General features: G+C 43.3%; 1 protein-coding gene across 2 annotated transcripts; it reads left to right on the top strand.

The window, feature by feature from the left end:
• The first annotated feature begins 7005 nt into the window (after positions 1–7005).
• On the top strand, positions 7006–20836 carry LOC310823894 (uncharacterized protein). Of its 2 annotated transcripts, XM_083696828.1 has the most exons (15): positions 7006–7116; positions 7314–7576; positions 8038–8151; positions 8394–8507; positions 8750–8863; positions 9627–9708; positions 9896–10127; positions 10722–12537; positions 13737–13910; positions 14465–14638; positions 16100–16273; positions 16766–16939; positions 17407–17580; positions 19236–19282; positions 19550–20836. In XM_083696828.1, exons 2-15 carry the CDS (start codon positions 7365–7367, stop codon positions 20101–20103), a joined length of 4155 nt encoding a protein of 1384 aa, XP_083552954.1. In that variant the 5' UTR covers positions 7006–7116; positions 7314–7364; the 3' UTR covers positions 20104–20836. The 2 variants fall into 2 exon arrangements, with proteins under 2 accessions (XP_083552954.1, XP_083552955.1); XM_083696829.1 differs by lacking the exon at positions 14465–14638.
• The last annotated feature ends 4784 nt before the right edge of the window (positions 20837–25620 follow it).

Genomic DNA, 25620 nt, shown 5'->3' with positions numbered 1-25620 from the left:
AGGGAGAGAGGGAGGGAGAGAGAAAGAGAGAGAAAAAGGGAGAGAGGGAGGGAGGGAGAGAGGGAGGGAGAGAGAAAGAGAGAGAAAAAGGGAGAGAGGGAGGGAGGGAGAAATAGGGAGGGACAGAGGAAGGGAGGTAAGGCGAGAGGGTGGGAGGTAGAGGGAGAGAGAGAAAAAGACAGAGAAAGAGGGATCGGATGGGGAGAAGAGGTAGGGAGGGAGAGAAGGAGGGAGAGAGAGAGAGAGAGAGAGAGAGAGAGAGAGACATGTATCAGTCAAGGGTTGTAAACATGGACAGGTCCCACATTGTTCTGATGGGGGGAAAAGAGAAGGCCTCACTTTGCAGGTTAACCCTTTGGGGACCAGGGGTATTTTCTCCATTTTTACATAAATGTTTTCTTTCTCAATTTGAAGGCACTTCCATACAAAATAATACCCAAGTGTTTCATATCATCGTGTGTCCACAACCAAGCAAGAAGAAGAGAAATGTGAGAATCTCTCTATTTTGATGAATCATCATATTTAACAAGATTAACCTGTGATGGAAACGTTCACTGTGAGTGTTGTGTTGTGTGAGTTATGATCCTGAGCAGTAAAAATCATATAACTGTTTATGGTTCTTGTTGATCATTAACCAGGGAGAGTGTGCTCTGCTGGAAAAGTTTACTTGTGGTGTTTTGTTGTGTTGTGTTGTGTTGTGTTTAGTGTAGTGTGTAGTGTAGTGTTGTGTTGTGTTGTGTTGTGTTGTGTTGTGTTGTGTTGTGTTGTGGTGTGGTGTGTAGTGTTGTGTTGTGTTGTGTTTGGTGTGGTGTGGTGTGGTGTGTTTTAGTATGCTCTGTTGTGTGTGTAGTGTAGTGTAGTGTAGTGTTGTGTAGTGTAGTGTTGTGTGTGTAGTGGTGTGTAGTGTCGTGTAGTGTGGTGTGAGCTATGATACTGAGCAGTAAAAGTTGTCTAAGTGTACATGTTGTTGTTGATTATTAACCAGGAAGCGAGGGTACTATGACTATGATGTATCAGATGATATTAACAGTTACGGTCCAGAGTCAAACTGACCTGGCCTCCATATTCAGGCTGAGCTGGCTTCATCTGCCAGTTTACAATGGAAAATAGCGTTGATTGACGCCTACTGGACATTCTTACTGCATTAGATTAGATTAGATTTGATTCAACTTTATTGTCATTGTGCAGAGTACAAGTACAGAGACAACGAAATGCAGTTAGCGTCTAACCAGAAGTGCAAAAAAAGCAGACAATGTGAACAATATATACAGGTAGTGCAGTATAAGCAGTATATGAGCAGTATAAATAGTGCAGTATAAGCAGTATATGTATTAACAGTATTATTATAAGTAGAGTAAATAAGCAGAATAAATATGGAATGCAGTATGAACAGTATAAACAGATATGTACAGAATGTACAGATATGTGCAGTGTATTAACAGTAGCATTATAAGATTCGTAAAAAATAAGAATATGTGCATTATGAACAGTATAGACAGTTTATGAACAGTATAGACAGATATGTACAGAAGAGCAGTAGTATGTAGTATAAGAGCAGTGTGTATATGTGAAGATACAGTATGTACAGTTTATAGGAGTGCTATAGGGTAAGAGTAGTACAATGTGTGGTGTGGTGTGAGCTTTGATAGTGAGCAGTAAAAGTTGTGTAAGTGTACATGTTGTTGTTGATTATTAACCAAGAAGAGAGGGTACTATGACTATGATGTATCAGATGATATTAATATCATCTGATACATCATAGTCATAGTACCCTCTCTTCTTGGTTGTGTTGTGTTGTACACAACACAACACAACACAACACAACACAACACAACACAACACTACACTACACACTACACTAAACACAACACAACACAACACAACAGTTATGGTCCAGAGTCAAACTGACCTGGCCTCCATATTCAGGCTGAGCTGGCTTCATCTGCCAGTTTAAGATGGAAAATAGCTTTGATTGACGTCTACTGGACATTCTTAGTGCATTAAAGGGAATGATCATTTTTTTATAATATTATGAATTATATTTATATATATATATAAATATATAGTATATCTCTGTCTGAGAATCAGAGAATCTATCCTAGTCTATATGGTGTACAAACCTCCTCAGAGTAGAAAGGAGGATGTCGGCCCGGCACAGGGGGAAGAGGAGAGAGAGATGTGGCACTCCTCGACACACGCAGCTCTCTACTACACGTTGTACAGCAAATGGGAGGCGTTGACCGAGTCAGTTACAAAGAACTGTCACGTGTGCAGAGTAGTGTGTCTATGGTTGTGTCTACTGTAGACACTGCTAACAAGCTCTTGAGCTTAGAGACTCTATCCTAGTCGAAACACATCTTCTAGTCGGCCATCATGCTTTATGTTAACATGTATAGTTTACTTCCCTCTTCTGTTCTCCCATGGACCAACCACAACTACCACCTCTTTTCCGAAAGTCGCCTAAAGTGGTTTTAGTCGTAATTATTACAATAACTGTATCATCTTCTGACAGAGGTCAGAGAGGATGAGGGGAGACACATTTAACTATGTAATTGTATTGATAATTTCCTGTACTTGTGACATTCAAGCCTCTGTTGTTTTATATTGATTGTTACATTCCTTTACAGTTCAGTCTTCTTCTAGTTGGTACTGTCGGCTTGTCCTGGACCAGCAGACAACCATGACTGTTGAACCCTGCCTAGACCTTGTCCTGGACCAGCAGACAACCGTTACTATTTAACCCTGCCTAGACCTTGTCCTGGATCAGCAGACAACCGTGACTCTTGAACCCTGCATAGACCTTGTTGAGTGAGTCACACATCACATCATCAATCAAATAATCATTAAATTTCAAGTCAGATTGTCGCTTTGGTCATTCTTATAAGTTTATTTCCTGCAGCATGAAAATCATGCGTGTGCGTGTGTGTGTGTGTGTATGTGTGTGTGTGTGTGTGTGTGTGTGTATGTGTGTGTGTGTGTGTATGTGGGCTTTGGTCTCCTTTAACGTGTTGCGTGTGTTCATTGGGTTTATAGCAGGAGGTTCTTTGAGGAGAGGAGAGAGAGGAGGGGACCACTGCCTCTAAAATGAGTCTTGTGTTGTGTGAACTGTGATCCGGAGCAGTAAAAATCATATAACTGTTTATGGTTCTTGTTGATCATTAAATAGGAAGAGTGTGCTCTGCTGGAAAAGTGTACTTGTGGTGTTGTGTTGTGGCGCCAGTTAGTTTGGTCAGACCTTGCTGACGCCCAGGCTGATTTCAAAAAGCCTTTTGTTCTGGCTGTTTATACCTTTGTTTATTACTTAATTACCCTAACTTTTAATTACTCTATCCTGGTTTCTGCAGCTTTGATCCTTTTTCTCTTCACCTATAGCAAACCCCTCAATCTGACCTCACCCCTCTTGACTGCATTCTCCAAATGATCTAGGACCATCGGTTTTCTTGTGATCTCTTCCCTAGGTGTGGGATTACAAACCCTTATATTGTCTTTAAATTTACCATATGTTGTTGTGTGTTGTGTAGTGTTTTAGTGTGGTGTTGTGTTGTGTAGTGTAGTGTTGTGTGGTGTGGTATGGTGTGTAGTGTAGTGTTGTGTGGTGTGGTGTGGTGTGGTGTGGTGTGGTGTGAGCTATGATACTGAGCAGTAAAAGTTGTGTAAGTGTACATGTTGTTGTTGATTATTAACCAGGAAGGGAGGGTACTATGACTATGATGTATCAGATGATATTAACAGTTATGGTCCAGAGTCAAACTGACCTGGCCTCCATTTTCAGGCTGAGCTGGCTTCATCTGCCAGTTTAAAATGGAGAATAGCTTTGATTGACCCCTACTAGACATTCTTACTGCATTAAAGGGATAGATCACAAAAATAATCTTTTTTTATTTTATATTATATTATATTATACGTATTATATATATATCCACTCACCGGCCACTTTATTAGGTACACCTGTTCAACTACTCTTTAAGGCAAATATCTAATCAGCCAATCACATGGCAGCAACTCAATGCATTTAGGCAAGACAACAAGACAACCTGCTGAAGTTCAAACCGAGCATCAGAATGGGGAAGAAAGGTGATTTAAGTGACTTTGAACGTGGCATAGTTGTTGGTGCCAGACGGAGGGATAGAGGGAGTGAGGGAGGGAGGGAGGGAGGGAGAGAATGAGATAGAGGAGGGAGGGAGGGAGGGAGAGAGGGAGGGATAGAGAGAGGGAGAGAGGGAGAGAGAGAAGGGAGGGAGAGAGGGAGGGAGAGAGGGAGGGAGGGAAGGAGAGAATGAGAGAAAGGAGGGAGGGAGAGAGGGAGGGATAGAGGGAGGGAGAGAGAGAAGGGAGGGAGGCAGGGAGGGAGGGAGAGGAGGTAGAGAGGGAGGGAGATAGGAAGGGGTTGGAGGGAGGGAGGGAGGGAGGGAGAGAGGGATGGAGAGAGGGGGGGGAGGGAGATGATGGAGGGAGAGAGGGAGGGAGAGAGGGAGGGAGAGTAGTAGGGAGAGGTAGGGAGGGAGGAAGAGAGATGGGATGGAGAGAGGAGGGAGGGAGAGAAAGGCATGTAGGGAGAGAGAGGCACAGAGGGAGGGAGGAAAGGGAGGGGAGTGAAAGAAAGAGAGAGAGATTGTGACAGAGAGAGAGAGAGAGAGAGAGAGAGAGACAGAGCGAGTGAAGGAGGGAGAGAGGGAGGGAGAAAGAGGAAGAGAGAGAGAGAGAGAGGGAGAGAAAGAGAGAGAGAGTGAGTGAAGGAGGGAGAGAGGGAGGTAGGGTGGGAGAGAGGGAGTGAGGGAGAAAGAGGGAGGGAGAGAGGAAGGGACGTAGGGAGAGATGGAGAGAGGGTGGGAGGTAGAGGGAGAGAGGGGGGTAGGGAGGGAAAGAGAGAAAAAGACAGAAAGAGGGAAAGAGAAAGAGAGAGAGAGATTGGATGGGGAGAAGAGGTAGGGAGGGAGAGAGAGAGGGAGGGAGAGAGAGAGAGAGGGAAAGAAAGAGAGAGAGAGAGCGAGTGAAGCAGGGAGAGAGGGAGGTAGGGAGGGAGAGAGGGACGGAGGGATGAAGAGGGAGGAAGAGAGGTAGGGAGAGGGAGAAAAAGACAGAGAAAGTGTATAGTGTGGTTTGCGTTGTGTGTTGTGTTGTGTTGTGTTGTGTTGTGTTGTGTTGTGTGGTGTGTAGTGTTGTGTTTGGTGTGGTGTGGTGTGGTGTGTTTTAGTGTGGTGTGTTGTGTAGTGTAGTGGTGTGTCGTGTAGTGTAGTGTGGTGTGGTGTGAGCTATGATACTGAGCAGTAAAAGTTGTGTAAGTGTACATGTTGTTGTTGATTATTAACCAGGAAGGGAGGGTACTATGACTATGATGTACCAGATGATATTAACAGTTACGGTCCAGAGTCAAACTGACCTGGCCTCCATATTCAGGCTGAGCTGGCTTCATCTGCCAGTTTACAATGGATAATAGCGTTGATTGACGCCTACTGGACATTCTTACTGCATTAGATTAGATTAGATTTGATTCAACTTTATTGTCATTGTGCAGAGTACATGTACAGAGCCAACGAAATGCAGTTAGTGTCTAACCAGAAGTGCAAAAAAAGCAGACAATGTGAACAATATATACAGGTAGTGCAGTATAAGCAGTATATGAACAGTATAAGTAGTGCAGTATAAGCAGTACATGTATTAACAGTAACATTATAAGCAGAATAAATATAGAATGCAGTATGAACAATATAAGCAGTATATGAGCTGTATAAGTAAGCAGTATAAGCAGTATATGCATTAACAGTAATATTATAAGCAGAGTAAATAAGCAGAATAAATATGGAATGCAGTATGAAGAGTACAAACAGATATGGACAGTCTGTGTAGTGTATTAACAGTAGCATTCTAAGATGAGTCAAAAATAATGATATGTGCATTATGAACAGCATAGACAGATATGTACAGAAGAGCAGTAGTATATAGTATAAGAGCAGTGTGTATAAGTGAAGATACAGTATGTACAGTTTATAGGAATGCTATAGGGTAAGAGTAGTACAATTGTCCGGGGGGGGGGGTGTAAGTAGGTTGTCACCTAGGGGCAGAGTTGGAGTTCAGTAGGGTGACACCCGCAGGGAAGAAGCTTCCTCTGAACCTGCTTGTTCGGGTACGGAGAGACCTGTAGCGCCTCCCGGAGGGGAGTGGGTTGAACAGTCTGTGGTTGGGGTGAGAACTGTCCTTGACGATGCTGCGTGCCTTACGCAAGCATCGCTTGCCTTGGACAGCCTCAATGGAGTGGAGTGTGGACCCGGTGATGCGTTGGGCAGTTTTCACAACCCTCTGCAGTGCTTCCGGTCAGAGGAAAAGGTAGTGAGGATGCTCTTGATGGTGCAGCGGTAGAAGTGCACCAGGATCTGAGGAGACAGATGGACCTTCTTTAGTCTCCTCAGGAAGAAGAAAGCTGGTGAGCCTTCTTGATCAGGGTAGAGGTGTTGACAGTCCAGGAGAGATCCTCAGAGATGCGGACACCCAGAAACTTGAAGCTGGTGACTCGCTCCACATCAGTCCCGTTGATGAGGATGGGGGTGTGTGTGCCAGCTTTTGACTTCCTGGAGTCCACAATGAGCTCTTTGGCATTCCTGGTGTTGAGAGCCAGGAAGTTGTTGTCGGTGCACCACACTGTTAGGTGCTGGACCTCCTCCCTGGGATAGCTCACAAGGGATAGCTCACAAAAAAAAAACAATCACATTATTTTTAATATATATACTGTATATGTGTACATATTATATATCTCTATCTGACAGTGAATCAGAAAATCTACCCTAGTCTATATGGTGTACACACCTCCTCAGAGTAGAAAGGAGAAGCTCGGCTCGGTACAGAGGGAAGAGGAGAGAGAGATGTGGCCCTCCTCGACACACGCAGCTCTCTACTACACGTTGTACAGCAAATGGGAGGCGTTGACCGAGTCAGTTACAAAGAACTGTTGCTGAAGATTTGCTTCTCCCTTCAGACAAGTTGACTCAACATTCCAGTTGTCTGACCAGACATTGACCTTGTCCTGGACCAGCAGACAACCGCGACTGTTGAACCCTGCCTAGAACTTGTCCTGGACCAGCAGACAACCGTGACTCTTGAACCCTGCATAGACCTTGTTGAGTGAGTCCCACATCACATCATCAATGAAATATTCATTTAATTTCATATAATAGGGAAATCATTCGGTCATTCTTTTATGTTTATTTCCTGCAGCATGAAAATCGTGCGTGAGTGTGTGTGTGTGTGTGTGTGTGTGTGTGTGTGTGTGTGGTCTTTGGTCTCCTTTAACGTGCTGCGTGTGTTCATTGGGTTTATAGCAGGAGGTTCTTTGAGGAGAGGAGAGAGAGGAGGGGACCACTGCCTCTAAAATGAGTCTCTCTGGGGAGAGAGAGGAGGGGACCACTGCCTCTAAAATGAGTCTCTCTGGGGAGAGAGAGGAGGGGACCACTGCCTCTAAAATGAGTCTCTCTGGGGAGAGAGAGGAGGGGACCACTGCCTCTAAAATGAGTCTCTCTGGGGAGAAAGAGGAGGGGACCACTGCCTCGAAAATGAGTCTCTCTGCGGAGGTTGAAGACATGGGGTAAGACAAGAGTCTCTGGAGGGCATTTACCATGAAGATTATGATACTGATGATGATGATGATGATGATGATGACAGATACTTCATTCATAACCAGATTAATGTTAGACAGAGGAATGTAGATATACTGTAGTTCAATGCATACTGGAGCAACAGACAGTGTTACAACACTCACTAGAAGGAGTGTCCACGGAGAAGGAGAGTGGATCCTGGAGGGAGATGGCCACTAAAAACCTAAAAGCTACTGACAATACAGATATATTAATTTGGACTGGTTACACCGTCCCCACTCTCCTCCTCCCAGCGCACCCCAACCCTCCATGGTAATGGGGATCCCCTGAATGAAACAAAGACACGTTCATTAACACTCTGTCCTTCACAATGCCACCCTGCTGTGGAACTGGCTCTCGAAGCTCAGCTCATATGGCACATTTAAAAACACAACTCCACCTTGTAATGCAGGGTCCAGCAGGAGAGACCAGCCTCACCTGTACCTAGCTGTGTGTCCATGAAGAGTGACCACTCTATGGACCATCCAATACACTTCAGACAAGGAACCAGCACTGCTAAACAATGGTAGGTGTATCATGGGGGATGTGATGAACTAACAGCTAGACTACGCCACCTGTTTGTTTCACGTAGTCAATATTCTAACAACACACAAACACACACTCATATGAACACATGACATCCATTATCTTCTGTTAAACATATGAGAATATTGGTGTCTGACAACACAGATACCCACTCATGAACATGTGCTGTTCATTGTCTCCTGTTAATGAATGTGAGAATGTTGGTGTCTTTGTGTTTGACAGGGTCCAGCAGGAGAGACAAGCCTCACCTGTACCTAGCTGTGTGTCCATGAAGAGTGACCACTCTATGGGCCATCCAATACACTTCAGACAAGGAACCAGCACTGCTAAACAATGGTAGGTGTATCATGGGGGATGTGATGAACTAACAGCTAGACTACGCCACCTGTTTGTTTCACGTAGTCAATATTCTAACAACACACAAACACACACTCATATGAACACATGACATCCATTATCTTCTGTTAAACATGTGAGAATATTGGTGTCTGACAACACAGATACCCACTCATGAACATGTGCTGTTCATTGTCTCCTGTTAATGAATGTGAGAATGTTGGTGTCTTTGTGTTTGACAGGGTCCAGCAGGAGAGACCAGCCTCAGCTGTACCCAACTGTGTGTCCATGAAGAGTGACCACTCTATGGGCCGTCCAATACACTTCAGACAAGGAACCGTCACTGCTAAACAAGGGTAGGTGTATCATGGGGGATGTGATGAACTAACTGCTAGACTACGCCACCTCTTTGTTTCATGAGGTCCTCAGAGTGTGCTGTTCACTGTCTCCTGTTAATGAATGTGAGAATGTTGGTGTCTTTGTGTTCGACACAGGAATGTAGATATACTGTTGTTCAATGCATTCTGTAGCAACAGACAGTGTTACAACACTCACTAGAAGGCGTGTCCACGGAGGAGGAGAGTGGATCCTGTTGGGAGATGGACACTAAAAACCTAAAAGCTACTGACAATACAGATATATTAATTTGGACTGGTTACACCGTCCACCAATGTTAGTTTTTTGTAATATTCATCTGACCCAGGAACTATGTTTAGCGGTATGCACTCTGAAGTTATTCTATTTGCGAAACTGGGCCTCTGTAACAGGTTCCGTTGCACACAGAGGCGGACACAGTGGTGTGGTGAGGGAATGGTCCCGTTTATTCATCAAGTTTTTTAGTTCCGTTTGTATATGGCATCCCTCCAAACATTCGGCAACTTTTCAGTTGTCGTTCTTTCCGCCGAAAGCACACACATCTTAAACCCTTTCGTTAGCGAGGCTTCATTCAGGTGCGAACTTCATTCGCAACAGGTGCGCAACCAGCCTCGCTTCCGTAACCCTGGCCACAGTCCTGTAGCTCCCTCTACAGGCCGAACGCTGCATGTCACCCAACAGCCTCATTCACACTTCTCTGGATAAAGAAATCTGCTTATTTATTGTTTAACCCATAATCCCCAGAGACCCTGTGGAGAGACCAGAGTCAGAGATTCCCAGTGGTCAGTCTGTCCAGAGTCAAAGTGAACTGGCCTTCATATTCAGGGTGAGCTAAATAGAAAGTATGACATTGAAGATGGCAAAGTCATCCCCATACAAAAGTTATTTTTTTCTTGTTTCAATTGCATGCCAAAGTCAAGCAATGTGTTTTTTGTATTTAGTCTCTCTACTGTGTGTAAAGGTTTACCCATTATTGTCTATCTCACTCCACTTTATTTTTCTAAATGTTTAAGTTGCTTGAAGACAATGTCATCACTTTAATGAGAAATGAGCTGAAGAGGTTCAAGAGGCTTATTTCTCAAGACTACCCAGAGTGCATTGAGAGTCAGGGGGAGGAAGAGGAAGTGGTGGATGATGAAGAAGAAGAGAAGCAGGAGAGCAGTGCCAGAGAAGGGGCTCTGAAGATCACACTGCACGTCCTGAGGAACATGAACCAGAAGGAGCTCGCTGACACACTGGAGAAACGTAAGAGACCTCATGTGTTTTTACAGAGATGTGTTACTGGGCTGAAATATTATTGGAAATACAAACACCACTAACTGTAATTATGATGTATATCCCCATTTGGTCAATGTTTATGTTATGTTGCCTCTATAACTTAGTGTCTCTGTAATTACTCCAGTAACAAGATTGGTTGTTTCTGTATAATTGCATAGTAATGGGTTTGGACAGTTTCCTATAACACAGATGGAATAAGGACTGTTCTTTCCTAAACGTGTAGTAATATATCATTCAACTACACTACATACTATGTCATTAATTACTATATAATTAATTAATAATGAATTACTATATAACATCTTGTTAATTAATACAACATGTGGTCCTCTGTGGCTCAGTCGGTAGAGCATGGCTTTAACAACGCTAAGGTTGTGGGTTTGATTCCTCCTGGGACCACATATACTGAATTGTATGCACTCACTGCAATGCAAGTCGCTTTGGATAAAAGCGTCAGCTAAATGGCATATATATATATATATATTTACAGTTACTGCAGGTATTGGGTCAACTTAATGTAAAATGTGCCTGGAATATTTTTTTAATTGTTTTGTCATTCAGATGAGCTTGCTGTGGTGTGCCAACATGAACTCAAGTCCACCCTGAAGACGAAGTTTCAGTGTGTATTTGAGGGAATAGCTAAGCAAGGCAACCCAATACTTCTCGATAAGGTCTACACAGAGGTCTACATCACAGAGGGTGGAAGTGGAGAGGTCAATAACGAACATGAGGTCAGACAGATTGAGACAGCATCCAGGAGACAAGCAACACAGGAGACACCAATCAAATGCAACGAAATCTTCAAGCCTTTACCTGGACAAGACAAACCAATGAGAAATGTGCTGACAAAGGGAGTCGCTGGCATTGGAAAAACAGTCTCAACTCAGAAGTTCATTACGGACTGGGCTGAAGGAAAAGCCAATCAGGATGTCCAGTTCATATTTCCTCTTCCTTTTCGGGAGCTGAATTTAATGAAAGAGAAGAAATGCAGTTTGAATGAACTTCTTGGTCATTTCTTCATTGAAATAAAAGAATCAGGAATCTCCAACTTTGACAAGTATAAAGTTCTGTTAATCTTTGATGGTCTCGATGAGTGTCGACTTCCTCTCGACTTCAAGAACAACGGGACATGTTGCGATGCCACAGAGTCAACCTCAGTGGACGTGCTGCTGACAAACCTCATCAAGGGGAATCTGCTTCCCTCTGCTCTCCTCTGGATAACCTCCCGACCTGCAGCAGCCAATCAGATCCCTCCTGAGTGTGTTGACCAGGTGACAGAGGTACGAGGGTTCAACAACCCACAGAAGGAGGAGTACTTCAGGAAGAGAATCAGTGATGAGAACCTGGCCAGCAGAATCAACACACACATGAAGTCATCAAGGAGCCTCCACATCATGTGCCACATACCAGTGTTCTGTTGGCTCTCAGCCACTACCCTAGAGAGACTGTTGGGTGAAGCAGAGAGAGGAGAGATGCCCAAGACTCTGACACAGATGTACACACACTTCCTGGTATTTCAGACAAAACAGAAGAATGTGAAGTACCTTGGAGACCATGACAGAGATCCACAGTGGGATAAAGAGCTAATTCTGTCACTGGGAAAACTGGCCTTCAAACAGCTGGAAAATGGCAATCTGATCTTCTATGAGGAAGACTTGAGAGAGTGTGGCATTGATGTCACAGAAGCCACAGTGTACTCGGGAGTGTGCACTCAGATCTTCAGAGAGGAGTTTGGGCTGCACAATGTGTTCAGCTTTGTGCATCTGAGCATCCAGGAGTTTCTAGCTGCTTTATATGTGTTCCTCACATTCAACCACAGCAATGAGAATCCACTGGTCAAACAGAAATCCTTATCCTGGAACCTACAGTCATCACTCAGCCGCAAACGAAAGATTGACACACCACTGATCAACCCCATCATCAACCTACACAAGAGTGCAGTGGACCAGGCCTTACAGAGTGAGAATGGTCACCTGGACCTGTTCCTCCGCTTCCTCCTGGGCCTCTCACTGGAGTCCAATCAGAATCTCCTACGAGGCCTTCTGACACAGACAGGAAGCAGCTCACAGACCAATGAGGAAACAGTCAAGTATGTCAAGGAGAAGATCAGGGAGAATCCCTCTCCAGAGAGGTGTATCAATCTGTTCCACTGTCTGAATGAGATGAATGACCGTTCTCTAGTGGAGGAGATCCAAAGCTCCCTGACCTCAGGACGTCTCTCAGAAGCCCAACTCTCACATGCACAGTGGTCAGCTCTGGTCTTTGTGTTGCTGACTTCAGAAGAAGACCTGGATGTCTTTGACCTGAAGAAATACTCCAGATTAGAAGAGGGTCTTCTGAGGCTGCTGCCAGTGGTCACAGCCTCTAAGACGGCACTGTAAGTAGATGGACAAAACACTGTATTGAAACTTGGGTTATGAATGGAGTAAGTGATGACTTATTATGATTTACGGATTAAATGGAAGAAACTGAGTTATTGAGCACATGGTCAAAAGTCATTCATTAATTGATTGCATCCTTGTCTTTCATGTTTTATTGACACACAAATATGTGACCTGCTCCAACATGTTCAGTCGCTTTGTGTCTTGACTCCCAATAATGAGGTAGAAAGAGCCAGTTCCAGTTGCAGTACTGAACACTGGTTTGGAGAAATCCACTCCTGACGTTGACTCAGTTTTTAACCTAACGACTATCGCATTCCACTTGCGGCACCACAGATACTCACACCGCGGCTCAAATGAAGACTTTTGGTCTGACATTAAGCAAATAACATAGGTAGCATATATAATAACATGGCTGGCTGTGTTCACAGTTCAGCTAATGAGTTTGTCAGCTTTATTTTAGTGAAAGTGGAATGACTCAGTTCTCTAGCCAGTGAGTTTACAGTTGGTGCAGTTGGAAGGAGCTCGCCACTAATCTCCAACTGAAAGCTCAATCCATCATTTAAGGCATGAAATGTATGGATACATGATGATTTCACCTTTAAAATGAAGTGAAATGATTAGAAAACATGTTTTTCTAGTGAAATATGTTAAAATACCAAAACAACCCATGTAAGGGATTTGGACGAAAATGTAATTTTATGGTAAATATATGGTTACCTAGCTCCTCAAATCCTGACCTGTGTGTGTGTGTGTGTGTGTGTGTGTGTGTGTGTGTGTGTGTGTGTGTGTGTGTGTGTGTGTGTGTGTGTGTGTGTGTGTGTGCGCGTGTGCATGTGTGTGGTGACAGGGGGGGCTGCTCTGTCTTCACTCTCTGAATAACTTTACTCTCCTCAAATCCTGACCCACCTGGCCTTAGATCAGCTCATGGGACTCCAAAATACTGATATATATATATATATATATATATATATATATATATATATATATATATATATATATATAATGGGACTAGATAATACTGCACTAACCCAATAGCTAGCAAATACATTATACCAGATGTAGAAATCCGATCACTACAAATGTATCCATGGTTGCTTGTTCCCCTGTTGAGAGCAACTATAACTCTCACTCATAAATTCTTGCACCACAGTGATCGTTTGGCTGCATGTATTTATTTGTACTCCTCATTCAGGCTGAATGGATGTCACCTCACAGAGAGATGCTGTGAAGCGTTGGCCTCAGCTCTCAGCTCAGACTCCTGCCACCTGAGAGAGCTGGACCTCAGTCAAAATGATCTAGGTGACGGGGGAGTGAAGCTGCTCTCTGCTGGACTGGGGAGTCCACACTGTCAACTACAGACACTGAGGTGAGGTCTGAGACTATTCTTGTTGCCAGACGGATCATTCCTAAGTGTCTGTTACATTATCATTCTATGGAATCAATGATACTTGCACAGAAAGGATCAATAATTGAGATAGACAATGTACATTATCTTCCAATCAATTACTATAGTGTGTGTGTGTGTGTGTGTGTGTGTGTGGTGTGTGTGTGTGGTGTGGTGTGGTGTGGTGTGTGTGTGTGTGTGTGTGTGTGTGTGTGTGTGTGTGTGTGTGTGCGTGTGCGTGTGCGTGTGCGTGTGCGTGTGTGTGTGGTGGGAGGCTGCTCTGTCTTCACTCTCTGAATATGTTTGCCCTCCTCCAATCCTGACCCACCTGGCCTTAGATCAGCTCATGGGACTACACAATACTGCACTAACCCAATAGCTATCAAATACATTATACCAGACGTAGAAATCCAGTGACTACAAATGTATCCAAGATTGCTTGCTCCCCTGTTGAGAGCAACTATAACTCTCACTCATGAATTCCTGCACCACAGTTATTGTTTGGCTGCATGTATTTATTTGTATTCCTGATTCAGGCTGAATGGATGTGACCTCACAGAGAGATGCTGTGAAGCATTGGCCTCAGCTCTCAGCTCAGACTCCTGCCACCTGAGAGAGCTGGACCTCAGTAATAATGATCTAGGTGACTGGGGGATGAAGCTGCTCTCTGCTGGAGTGGGGAGTCCACACTGTCAACTACAGACACTGAGGTGAGGTCTGAGACTATTCTTGTTGTCAGACACATCACTTCTAAGTGTGCTACATTATCATTCTATGGAATCAATGATACTTGCACAGAAAGGCTCAATAATTTAGACAGACTATGCACATTATCTTCCAGTCAATTACTATATAGTGTGTATGTGTGTGTGTGTGTGTGTGTGTGTTGTGTGTGCGTGTGTGCGTGCGGTGGCAGGGGGGGCTGCTCTGTCTGCACCCAGTGAATATGGTTCCACCCTCAATTCCTGACCCACATGGCCTTAGATCAGCTCACACAATACTGCAATAACCCAATAGCTAGCAAATACATTATACCAGACGTAGAAATCCAGTGACTACAAATGTATCTATGGTTAATTGCTCCCGTGATGAGAGCAACTATAACTCTCACTCATGAATTATTATCATAATGACACTGAGTTGAGGTCTGAGACTATTCTTGTTGTCAGACACATCAGTCCTAAGTGTGTTACATTATCAATGACACTTGCTCTGCAAATCTCAATGATGGAGACAGAACATTTACATGATCTTCCAATCAATTCCTAAACTCTTCACTGTGACAACACTAGTCCTACCACTTTATTTGCATTCCACCTTTTACTTTTGTCAACTCCCAGAACGTCATCCCGTGCATGCACCCTTAACCTAGGACTACTTTCCCCTCCAAAAAGATGAATAAGTCAATATAAGGTCCACAATCTGAGCGGTCTTCATAGTTTAAAAAAAAAGCGATGAAGGATACCGTCTTACCTATCTCAGATGGGGTGTTTTTGAGTAACCATTTCATAGGGACAGCAACACATGCATAGTTCAATAACAAGATGCCGACCTTTAGGTCAGGATGGCCTTGCAGCTGACTCAGCACATGCCCACCAACAGATATAACACAGGGGACAGATATTACCAATGTCAACCTGACTGGCTGTCTTGATTCATACCGTTTCTACATAAAATCATAAAGGAATCAATGAACAGTGTATGACTGAAAAAATATAATCATCATGACATGGTCATACTGATTTAAAACAGATTATTGTTTTGCTTTATTAATTATATCAATATCATAAACGACAGATGAGAAATCTGTCTCCCCTCACACTATCAAGGAGGGAGCAATAAGGCACACAATGCAACAATCATGTATTGTACAGCTTATAATGACATCATCTTCAGCTCTATTTATCATTAAAGGTAGAATTTCAAAGAGTGTGTGTGTGTGGGGGGGGGGGGCACTCTTTGAATACTCTCCTCAATTCCTGAACAATCTGGCCTTAGATCACCTGATGGGGCTTCACAATACTGCACTAACATAATAGCTAGCAAATATACCACACTTTGAAAAACAATGACTACAAACCTGCCTGTGATTGGCTTGAATCATGAATTCTTATGATAATGCACCACAGTGATCGTTTGGCTGCATGTATTTATTTGTATTCCTCATTCAGGCTGAATGGATGTCACCTCACAGAGAGATGCTGTGAAGCGTTGGCCTCAGCTCTCAGCTCAGACTCCTGCCACCTGAGAGAGCTGGACCTCAGTAATAATGATCTAGGTGACGGGGGGGTGAAGCTGCTCTCTGCTGGACTGGAGAGTTCACACTGTCAACTACAGACACTGAGGTGAGGTCTGAGACTATTCTTGTTGTCAGACACTTCATTACTAAGTGAGAGAGTGCAGAGAGAGGAATGTTACATTATTATTCTATGGAATCAATGATACTTGCACAGAAAGGCTCAGTAGTTGAGACAGACAATGTACATTATCTTCCAACCAATTACTATAGTGTGTGTGTGTGTGTGTGTGTGTGTGTGTGTGTGTGTGTGTGTGTGTGTGTGTGGTGGGAGGGGGGGCTGCTCTGTCAGCACTCTCTGAATATGTTTGCCCTCCTCAAATCCTGACCCACCTGGCCTTAGATCAGCTTATGGGACTACAGAATACTGCACTATTCCAAATGCAAGCAAATATATTCTACCAGACGTAGAAATTCAGTGACTACAAATGTATCCATGGTTGCTTGCTCCCCTGTAGAGAGCAACTATAACTCTCACTCATGAATTCTTGCACCACAGTGATCGTTTGGCTGCATGAATTTTTTTGTATACCTCATTTAGGCTGAGTGGATGTCACCACACTGGGAGATGCTGTGAAGCGTTGGCCTCAGCTCTCAGCTCAGACTCCTGCCACCTGAGAGAGCTGGACCTCAGTAATAATGATCTAGGTGACAGGGGGGTGAAGCTGCTCTCTGCTGGACTGGGGAGTCCACAATGTCAACTACAGACACTGAGGTGAGGTCTGAGACTATTCTTGTTGTCAGACACATCATTCCTAAGTGTGTGTTACATTATCATTCTATGGAATCAATGATACTTGCACAGAAAGGGTCAATAATTGAGACAGACAATGTACATTATCTTCCAATCAATTACTATAGTGTGTGCATGTGTGTGTGTGTGTGTGTGTGTGTGTGTGTGTGTGTGTGTGTGTGTGTGTGTGTGTGTGTGTAGTGTGTGTGTGTGTAGTGTGTGTGTGTGTAGTGTGTGTGTGTGTGTGTGTGTGTGTGTGTGTGTGAGGTGAGATGGGGGGCTGCTCTGTCTGCACGCTCTGTGATCGTGTGGCTACATGTATTTATTTGTATTCCTCATTCATATGTGGCCTTTCAACTGCCAAATGACGAGGATTTAAAGCTGCACATGTACATTAGAGAGGAATAATCAGATTCTTGATATCAGATGGAGTGACACTATTTCCCCAGGTTGTCAGGTTGTGGAGTCCCAGAGGAAGGCTCTGTTTCTCTGGCTTCAGCTCTGAGGTCTAAGCCCTCCCACCTGAGAGAGCTGGACCTCAGCTACAATCACCCAGGAGACTCAGGACTGGCGCTGCTCTCTGCTGTACAGAAAGATCCACTCTGTAAACTACAGACACTCAGGTAAAGGCTGAATATGTGGCTGGACGTATCAATGAGATTAACCCTCCTATTATGTTAGGGGTCAATTTGACCCAATTCAATGTTTACTGTCTCTAAAAACATGGTTAACATACTTTTTTCAGCTAGATTTTTTATGACTTTTCCTAACTTTATGGGGTAAACAAGGCAAACATGAAATTAACCAAAAAAAAATAAAAACATGTCCTGTACACATTTTGTACGCATCGGTCGTGTTAGGGTCATTTTGACCCCTAGCACTATTGTTCTATAAAACCCTGATTTCTATCTCGTTTTTGTTGTGTTGGATGATACTGAGGGCACCTACACGTTCATTTGTGTGTGTGTGTGTGTGTGTGTCTGTGTGTGTGTCCTTCCTTGTGTGTGTGTGTGTGTGTGTGTGTGTGTGTGTGTGTCTGTCTGTGTGCGTGTCCATCCGTGTGTGTGTGTGTGTGTGTGTGTCTGTGAGGAGAAAACAGTTCCCACGAGATCTCTGATCATTCAAGAAGTAATGAGAGAGGGAAGACAAATTTCCCGCGAGAAATCTGACAGGACTCATAACAACTATGACAGTTCTCATAACAACTCTGATCATTCTCGCAGCATGGGGGGTGGGGCAAACATATAACCGCGGGAACTCTGATAATTCTCGCAGTATGTGGGGTGGGGCAAACATTGTTCCCACAACAACACTGATAATTCTCGCAGTATATAGGATGGGGCAAACATAGTTCCCGCGAGAAGTTTGATAATTCATGCAACATGGGGACAACCTTATAATAAGGGCTGCACACACAGGGCTGCACACACAGCCCTCTAAACCATTTCTCTTTGCATTTGTGCCTCAACTAAACATTTTGAAAATGACCACCAGACAGAGGAAAAGATTTGCTGCAACTGAGGTTCTGTCACAGATCTTTCAGGATGGAAGTGATATAGATGAGGATGTGTCTGAGACAGAGGATAATGTTGAGGAGGACCCTGATTATGCGGCATCCTCCTCTGATGAGAATGAAGCCAGTGAGATAGGACATTCTGACCCTCCTGTAGTTTCTCAAACACAAATAAACCCCCTTGTCATATCTCAACCACCAAGAACTAACATGACATCCAAAAATGGAAAGCTCCTATGGTCTGGATCCCCAGTTACAAGACAGGGTAGACTGACTGCAGCTAATGTCATCAAAATGGTTCCAGGCCCCACCAGATATGCTAGCAGTCATATACAAGACATACAATCTGCATTTGAACTCTTTAATGAGCATTTAATATCAACATAAAGCCCTGCAAACATCAAAACATAATTTGTTTTTCATTTTAGGTCAATGAATGAGATAGTACAGTGATTTGCATATTTCGTAATAGTCATATACAATCAATACTTGATGTATAAGGGGAGGTTGGGGGCAGTCATGTATTATTTACTGGGCTATAAAGATGGTCAGTAGGAAGGCCTAAAGTTGCTGAGATAGAAACTTGGTTAAGACTTTCAGTTAAAATCATTTTCTGCATGTTTACATTGCTCGGGTCAAATTGACCCGAAACATCAAAGTTGTAACTTTATTTGAACATAATAGGAGGGTTAATGCACAGTATCTATTTTCCACATGATTGTGAGTGTCATTCAACCTCTGTGGGTTCTTCTGTGGTTGATATAGTGTGGACCATGGTGGAGAGTGCAGGCTCAAACCTGGGCTGATCAAATGTAAGTCACCACCGCTGTAGAGAATAGGACTGTGATATTACTCAAGAACCAGGATACAGCAGAGTTCAAACAGAGCACCAGTATTGTATTCATATGTAAATCTAAAATATTAGTAAATGTGAATTAGTTATATCCCTTGTAAAACATTTTCAATTAATAAGTAATATTTTGTTAAAAAAAGAATGTTACCATAACAAGATCACATTGTGAATATTTTAAGTTATTCAATTGTATTGATTTGATGATTATTTTTGCCCTCTCAATCAGATGCCTGTGAGCTCACACTGGACCCAAACACAGCACCCAGAATCCTCTCTCTGTCTGAGGAGAACAGAAAGGTGACACGGGGGAGAGAGAAGCAGCCGTATCCTCATCACCCAGAGAGATTTGAGCGCTGTCCACAGGTGCTGTGTAGAGAGGGTCTGACTGGGCGCCGTTACTGGGAGGTAGAGAGGAGTGGGAGGTGGGCTGATATAGGAGTGACATATAAAGGAATCAGCAGGAAAGGATTGGGTGATGACTGTGTGTTGGGAAACAATGACAAGTCCTGGAGTCTGAGGTGCTCTGGTAACAGTTACTCCGCCTGGCACAATAATAAGGACACTGACATACCTGTCCCCTCCTCTGGCTCCCACAGAGTAGGAGTGTATCTGGACTGGCCGGCCGGGACTCTGTCCTTCTACAGCGTCTCCTCTGACACACGGACCCTCCTGCACACATTCCACTCCACATTCACTGAGCCCCTCTACCCAGGGTTTTATCTTTGGGACTATGACTGTTCAGTGACCCTGTGTAAACTAGTCTCAGGGAGATCACACTGAACACCAAAGGCTCAAAGATAACGGATCAGAACATGATGCAGTTGGATAGTGGTGTGTTTTCAATGAGATGTTGGATGTACAGATGTTCCCTCTCCCAGTGTGTAGGGTGTTGTGTGTTGTGTGTAGTTATATTATTTCTTACTGTATATATATATATATATATATATATATAATTATTAAAAAATGCATCTGATAGTGAAATAGACTACAGGTACAGAAAATATGTATATATTTGTTTATATATGTTTGTTTGTTTTTGATGGAAATGCATCTGACAATCCAGATGAATGATTAGATGATCAAATCAGACTGATGATGAACTCTGAGAATAACACAGGAGAGAGTGTCTGGATGTATATAAGAGTTGGTTAGATTGGGTGTTTGAGTTGTGATGCTGGATTACGTTGCTGTGTGTAAGATAGCAGGGAGTGGATGTGAAGACAGCTCTCCTTCTCTGTCAGTACAACATGGACAGTGTCTTCAGAACATCCTAATCTACACAGTGTGTAATTGATTCCTATGCAAATCAGAGACCCTATAAAAACAAAGATATTCATTCCGAAATGACATGAACTATTATCCTTGCATTAAGATGTACTCAATTCAACTTATTGAGTGATTTGTTGATGACATTTTTGCATTTTAACTAATTTTAAGACTGTCAAAGCAAAAAGTCTGAATATTTCTGTCCATGAGGTATTTTTGTATTTCACTTTTAATAAATGTACTGAAATGTCAAAAATCGTGTTTTCGCTTTGTCATTCTGGGGTATTGTGTGTGGATTGATGGCAAATTCTTTAAATTGAATCCATTTCAAATTTACTCTATAACACAAGAAAATGTGTAAAAAGTGAAGGGGTCTGAATACCTTCAGAAGGCGCTGTACATGTTCTGAACTTCACTTTCCATGTATTCCTTCATTTTTATATAGTAATCATCTAGTACAGTAATATCTATGCATCATGTGACATTGTGAGGGGCAGCCAAGGTGCAGGCTGCTTTTCCCCTCTCTGTCTGTGGGCTGTGGGAGGCATGGCTCCCATGAGAAGACTTCACCTGTCCCCTGCAGTACCGCTCCCTGCCATGGGAGGCATGGCTCTCATGAGAAGACTTCACCTGTCCCCTGCAGTACCGCTCCCTGCCATGGGAGGCATGGCTCTCATGAGAAGACTTCACCTGTCCCCTGCAGTACTGCTCCCGGCCATGGGAGGCATGGCTCTCATGAGAAGACTTCACCTGTCCCCTGCAGTACCGCTCCCTGCCATGGGAGGCATGGCTCTCATGAGAAGACTTCACCTGTCCTCTGCAGTACCGCTCCCTGCCATGGGAGGCATGGCTCTCATGAGAAGACTTCACCTGTCCCCTGCAGTACCGCTCCCTGCCATGGGAGGCGTGGCTCTCATGAGAAGACTTCACCTGTCCCCTGCAGTACCGCTCCCTGCCATGGGAGGCATGGCTCTCATGAGAAGACTTCACCTGTCCCCTGCAGTACCGCTCCCTGCCATGGGAGGCATGGCTCTCATGAGAAGACTTCACCTGTCTCCTGCAGTACCGCTCCCTGCCATGGGAGGCATGGCTCTCATGAGAAGACTTCACCTGTCCCCTGCAGTACCTCTGACCCCCAGAACCCAGACCTCCAGACCCCCAGACCTCTAGCCCTCAGACCTCTAGCCCTCAGATGGGGGCACCACCTGGTGGTCATTTACTAGTATTACAACAACAGAGAGATTAGAATCCAGCCAGTTAGCAATAAGCACTGGATCCTAAAAACCCAGAATTTGAACCTGAAATATTCTTTATAACATCACAGATCTTTTATAATGGAACAGTGTAATAGAACATCAGTGTAATAGAACATCAGTGTAATAGAACAGTGTAATAGAACATCAGTGTAATAGAACATTAGTGTAATAGAACATCAGTGTAATAGAACAGTGTAATAGAACATCAGTGTAATAGAACAGTGTAATAGAACATCAGTGTAATAGAACATCAGTGTAATAGAACATTAGTGTAATAGAACATCAGTGTAATAGAACAGTGTAATAGAACATCAGTGTAATATAACATTAGTGTAATAGAACAGTGTAATAGAACATTAGTGTAATAGAACATTAGTGTAATAGAACATCAGTGTAATAGAACAGTGTAATAGAACATTAGTGTAATAGAACATCAGTGTAATAGAACATCAGTGTAATAGAACATTAGTGTAATAGAACAGTGTAATAGAACATTAGTGTAATAGAACATTAGTGTAATAGAACATCAGTGTAATAGAACATCAGTGTAATAGAACATTAGTGTAATAGAACATCAGTGTAATAGAACATCAGTGTAATAGAACATTAGTGTAATAGAACATCAGTGTAATAGAACATCAGTGTAATAGAACATCAGTGTAATAGAACATTAGTGTAATAGAACATTAGTGTAATAGAACATTAGTGTAATAGAACAGTGTAATAGAACATTAGTGTAATAGAACATCAGTGTAATAGAACATCAGTGTAATAGAACATTAGTGTAATAGAACATTAGTGTAATAGAACATTAGTGTAATAGAACATTAGTGTAATAGAACAGTGTAATAGAACATTAGTGTAATAGAACATCAGTGTAATAGAACATTAGTGTAATAGAACATTAGTGTAATAGAACATCAGTGTAATAGAACATTAGTGTAATAGAACAGTGTAATAGAACATTAGTGTAATAGAACATTAGTATAATAGAACATTAGTATAATAGAACATCAGTGTAATAGAACATTAGTGTAATAGAACATTAGTATAATAGAACATTAGTATAATAGAACATCAGTGTAATAGAACATTAGTGTAATAGAACATTAGTGTAATAGAACATTAGTGTAATAGAACATTAGTATAATAGAACATTAGTGTAATAGAACGTTAGTATAATAGAACATTAGTATAATAGAACATTAGTGTAATAGAACATTAGTATAATAGAACATTAGTGTAATAGAACATCAGTGTAATAGAACATTAGTGTAATAGAACATCAGTGTAATATAACATTAGTGTAATAGAACATTAGTATAATAGAACATTAGTATAATAAAACGTTAGTGTAATAGAACATTTATGTAATAGAACATTAGTATAATAGAACATTAGTGTAATAGAACATTAGTGTAATAGAACAGTGTAATAGAACATTTATGTAATAGAATATTAGTGTAATAGAACATTAGTATAATTGAACATTAGTGTAATAGAACATTTATGTAATAGAATATTAGTATAATAGAATATTAGTATAATAGAACATTAGTGTAATAGAACATCAGTGTAATAGAACATCAGTGTAATATAATCTTAGTATAATAGAACATTAGTATAATAGAACATCAGTGGAAACCAAAGGGGACGTTTTCTTTCCAGTGTTAACACTTCACTTAGCAACGTCATGACAACCCAAATGTGCAGACAGGCCTAGGAGACGAGTTAACCTTGACCCTAACCCTGACTCTAACCCTGACCCTGACCCTGACTCTGACCCTGACCCTAACTCTGACCCTGAACCTGACCCTAACCCTAACCCTGACCCTAACCCTAACCCTAGGGGATGAGTTAACTTTAACCCTAACCCTAAACCCTGACCCTAACCCTAGGGCTAGTAGAACCATGTAGTTTGGATCTTCAAACCCACCTCCTCGTTGCTAGGCAACCCCCCCCCTTTTCCCTCCACCGTTCGTATTTTACGACATTTTTTAGAAAAAAATGTTTTATGAAACTCCTTCAAACCACACACTCTCCCCACCCCCTCGTTGCTAGGTAACCCACCATATCCCGTCCCTTTCCGACATTTTCTTTTCCTTTACGACATTCCCTCAAACACACCAACCTCCCTTATTTTACGACATTTACTATTATTATTATTATTATTATTATTATTATTATTATTATTATTATTATTATTATTATTATTATTATATCTTTACGACATTTACTTCTTCTTTACGAGAGAAGGGGAGACAGACACCATGGAAACCACCACCACCACCACCGACACCGGCGGCTCCTCTGGTACTCGTAGCGGGTCCTCTGGGACCGTCTCCCCCGGTGGTACCGTCTCCTCTACCGGCTCTGAGGCTAATGATAACGGGGCTAACTAACGAAGCTAACCAATTTACCTACCGAGTGCAGTGTTGACGGGGTGCTAAAGGCTAATGCTAACTGGCTCTAACGAACTGACCGTGTGTGTGTGTGTGTGTGGAAACGCGTCGTGTCATCATTACTCGACATTCCCTCAAACCCACCCCCTCGTTGCTAGGCAACCCCCCCCCCTTTCCCTCCACCGTTCGTATTTGTTTTGAAAAAATATTTTTACGACACTCCTTCAAACCACACACACTCTCCCCACCCCCTCGTTGCTAGGTAACCCACCATATCCCGTCCCTTTCCGACATTTTCTTTTCCTTTACGACATTCCCTCAAACCCACCAACTGTTCCTCGTTGCTAGACAACCCCACCCCTCCCTCATTTTACGATATCTTTTTATTATTATTATTATTATTATATCTTTACGACATTTACTTCTTCTTTACGAGAGAAGGGGAGACAGACACCATGGAAACCACCACCACCACCGACACCGGCGGCTCCTCTGGTACTCGTAGCGGGTCCTCTGGGACCGTCTCCCCCGGTGGTACCGTCTCCTCTACCGGCTCCTCCGGCGGCTCTGGGACCGGCTCCTCCGGCTCCTCCGGCTCCTCCTCTGGGACCGTCTCCCCCGGTGGTACCTCGTTTCTGACCCGGGCCACGACGCTCAACCTCCACACCGGGAACCTCGTCAACCGGAGCCAGCTGAAGAAGAAGTGTCCGTCGTCCCCGAGTGAGGAGGTAAGAAGGGCGGGGGGGGGGGTCGGGAGGCTAGAGGCTAATGCTAACGGGGCTAACGAAGCTAACGAATTTACCTACCGAGTGCAGTGTTGACGGGGTGCTAAAGGCTAATGCTAACGGGGCTAACGAATTTACCTACAGAGTGCAGTGTTGACGGGGTGCTAAAGGCGAATGCTAACTGGCTGTAACGAACTGACCGTGTGTGTGTATTATGAATGTGATTAAATAAATACTAAATATGTCGTTTTATTGTCATTTTCTGTCTGTCTGTCTGACCTGTTGTTGCCGTTCAGCTCCAGGATTATATCCGCGCCACGCTGTCTCTGACCTGTCTGTCTCTCTATCTGACCTGTCTCTCTCTGTCTGTCTGTCTGACCTGTATGTCTTTTGTTGCCCTCCAGCTCCAGGATTGTATCCGCGCCATGCTGTCTCTGACCTGTCTGTCCCTCTGTCTTATCTGTCTGTCTATCTGTCTGTCTGTCTGTTTCTCTCTGACCTGTCTGTCTCTCCATCTGACCTGTCTGTCTGTTGTTGCCGTAGCTCCAGGACTGTATCCGCGCCACGCTGAGTGACTGGTCCTCCGAGACGCCGTCGGCCGGGGAGAAGGTGAGACTCATCCCTCTCTTCTCTCCCTCCCTCCTTTCC

The sequence above is a fragment of the Argentina silus genome (assembly GCF_951799395.1).
Source record: "Argentina silus genome assembly, chromosome: Y".
NCBI lineage: Eukaryota > Metazoa > Chordata > Actinopteri > Argentiniformes > Argentinidae > Argentina > Argentina silus.
This window is presented reverse-complemented; position numbering and strand designations above follow the sequence as displayed.